Genomic DNA, 1,784 nt, shown 5'->3' on the forward strand with positions numbered 1-1,784 from the left:
TTCATAGATGCCACCTCGAACCAATCACCATCAACTTGGTTTAAATTCAAACATTCGACAAAGTTGGACCCACGACCACCAGCCGTATAAACATGGTTGTTTATCTTCACACTGGTTGAACCATTCCTTTCATACAAAGTTGACTGTGGATAAAATTCAATATTTTAAATTCAACTCAACCCATTTAGCAAATTTAACAAATATCCATGTATTTATAATAATTCATACACCCAGATAATTTTAAGTGTTTGGGGAGATACTGATCAAATATGAAAATGAAACATATAATGGAATATTAAATTTCTTTTTTTTTTCTTTAAAATAATGTTAAATATTTTTCTAATAAAAAATACATGTTTTTAAGTGTTTTGGAAATTCAGGTAAAACTGATAAAATTTTGGGACGAAAACATCCTCACTATGTTTGGGAAGAACAATGATCTACTATTGTTTTACACTTTGTGGTTGAGTGTTTATAACTTGAATTATTATTACTTGTTTAAATAAATCACCTTGCATATCTTGAAACTTTTCTCATTAACATCATAAATGTGAACAGAGTTTTTATTTTCTCCAAAACCACCTATGATCATGCATGTTGCTTCTATTGGAAAGTAAAACAGCATTATTGAATCAACTGCTAAACCAACAATCTGGACAACAATGTCACTTAATAATTTGTAGCCCAACAACCATATCTATATTTATTTGTTTTATTATGACATCACACTAGTGTCATTTTAAAAATCGTTATCAACATGGCTGCTGGTGGCGCAGGTAGAAAATATGGAGAGGAAACAAATGCAGCTCATATTGTAAACACAATCCTCTTATGTTTAATAATTGGTTATACCACACAAAGTAATAATCCAAGTACAAGACATGCAAACGTGAAACATAATGCATGACGTTCAGTGATAAAAGAAAAATAGTTTTTCTATGAAATGTGTCCGACGGTTGTTAATAATTCAGTAACGCATTTTACATTTAATGCTTGTGACACCTTTAACATGTAACTGTTAGCGTTGCGCCACTTTTACAGAAACTGTGTTCTCCCCCCTTTAACTGCCACATTGCTTTGCAACTTTTCTACCACACTTCATACAACTTACTTGTAACCGCAGCCACTGTGTTCGGAATTTGAAATTTGAGACGAGTAATATATTCTGGACTGAGAATATCAAGATAAAGGTCTGATCTTTTCATCCATTTCTGGAATAAATAAAAAAAGAAATAATTTGTGACAATAAATATATTTTCATTCAACAACCATGATACTACTGGTGCTAGCAACAATGTTATGTTAGTGGGCCAACAATCAACAAACCTCAGATTTTTCAACAACCTCTTCAAGGAACGCAGTTGATAGTTTCTTGACATCAATCAGTTGAAACAATCGTTCAATGAATTGTTGTCGTTGTTTAAAGTCGTGTTTGATCCAATTCAAGATAGTCCTGAAAATCGAATCTTGGCAAGAATCCTGCAAATTGTAACAATATAACGATAATGATTATCACACCATGGAATATTAATTAACCTTCAAAATCTGTTTTAGAAAGTTGTTAAATTAAAAACACTGATATTAAGATGTGAAGCTCAATATTAAAAACTGTTTCTGTAGGTTTATGAATAATTGATTCAACAATAATGTTTCAAAACTTATTGATAGAAAAAGATTTCCAACCTGTTGATTCTTTATCTCAATAAAAGTTTAACTTCATTTAAATCCCGGAAATCAATTCTTTGGAAACCACTCTAAGTGTCACGATGAATTTGTCCATTTTC

General features: G+C 31.2%; 1 protein-coding gene across 1 annotated transcript in view; it reads right to left on the bottom strand.

The window, feature by feature from the left end:
- The window catches only part of LOC101242375 (kelch-like protein 12), a gene marked incomplete at its 3' end in the record, with an annotated part of 3,759 nt that extends 2,053 nt beyond the window's left edge, over nt 1-1,706 (bottom strand). Inside the window, exons 1-4 of the mRNA XM_018816865.2 lie at nt 1,684-1,706; nt 1,327-1,479; nt 1,112-1,211; nt 512-603 (exon numbers count right to left, since the gene is read on the bottom strand). Coding sequence (XP_018672410.2) covers nt 512-603; nt 1,112-1,205 — 186 coding nt within the window. The remainder of the gene's footprint in view (nt 1-511; nt 604-1,111; nt 1,212-1,326; nt 1,480-1,683) is intronic.
- Nucleotides 1,707-1,784: the final 78 nt, after the last annotated feature.

The sequence above is a fragment of the Ciona intestinalis genome, unplaced genomic scaffold (genome assembly GCF_000224145.3).
Source record: "Ciona intestinalis unplaced genomic scaffold, KH HT001000.1, whole genome shotgun sequence".
In the NCBI taxonomy this organism is placed as follows: domain Eukaryota; kingdom Metazoa; phylum Chordata; class Ascidiacea; order Phlebobranchia; family Cionidae; genus Ciona; species Ciona intestinalis.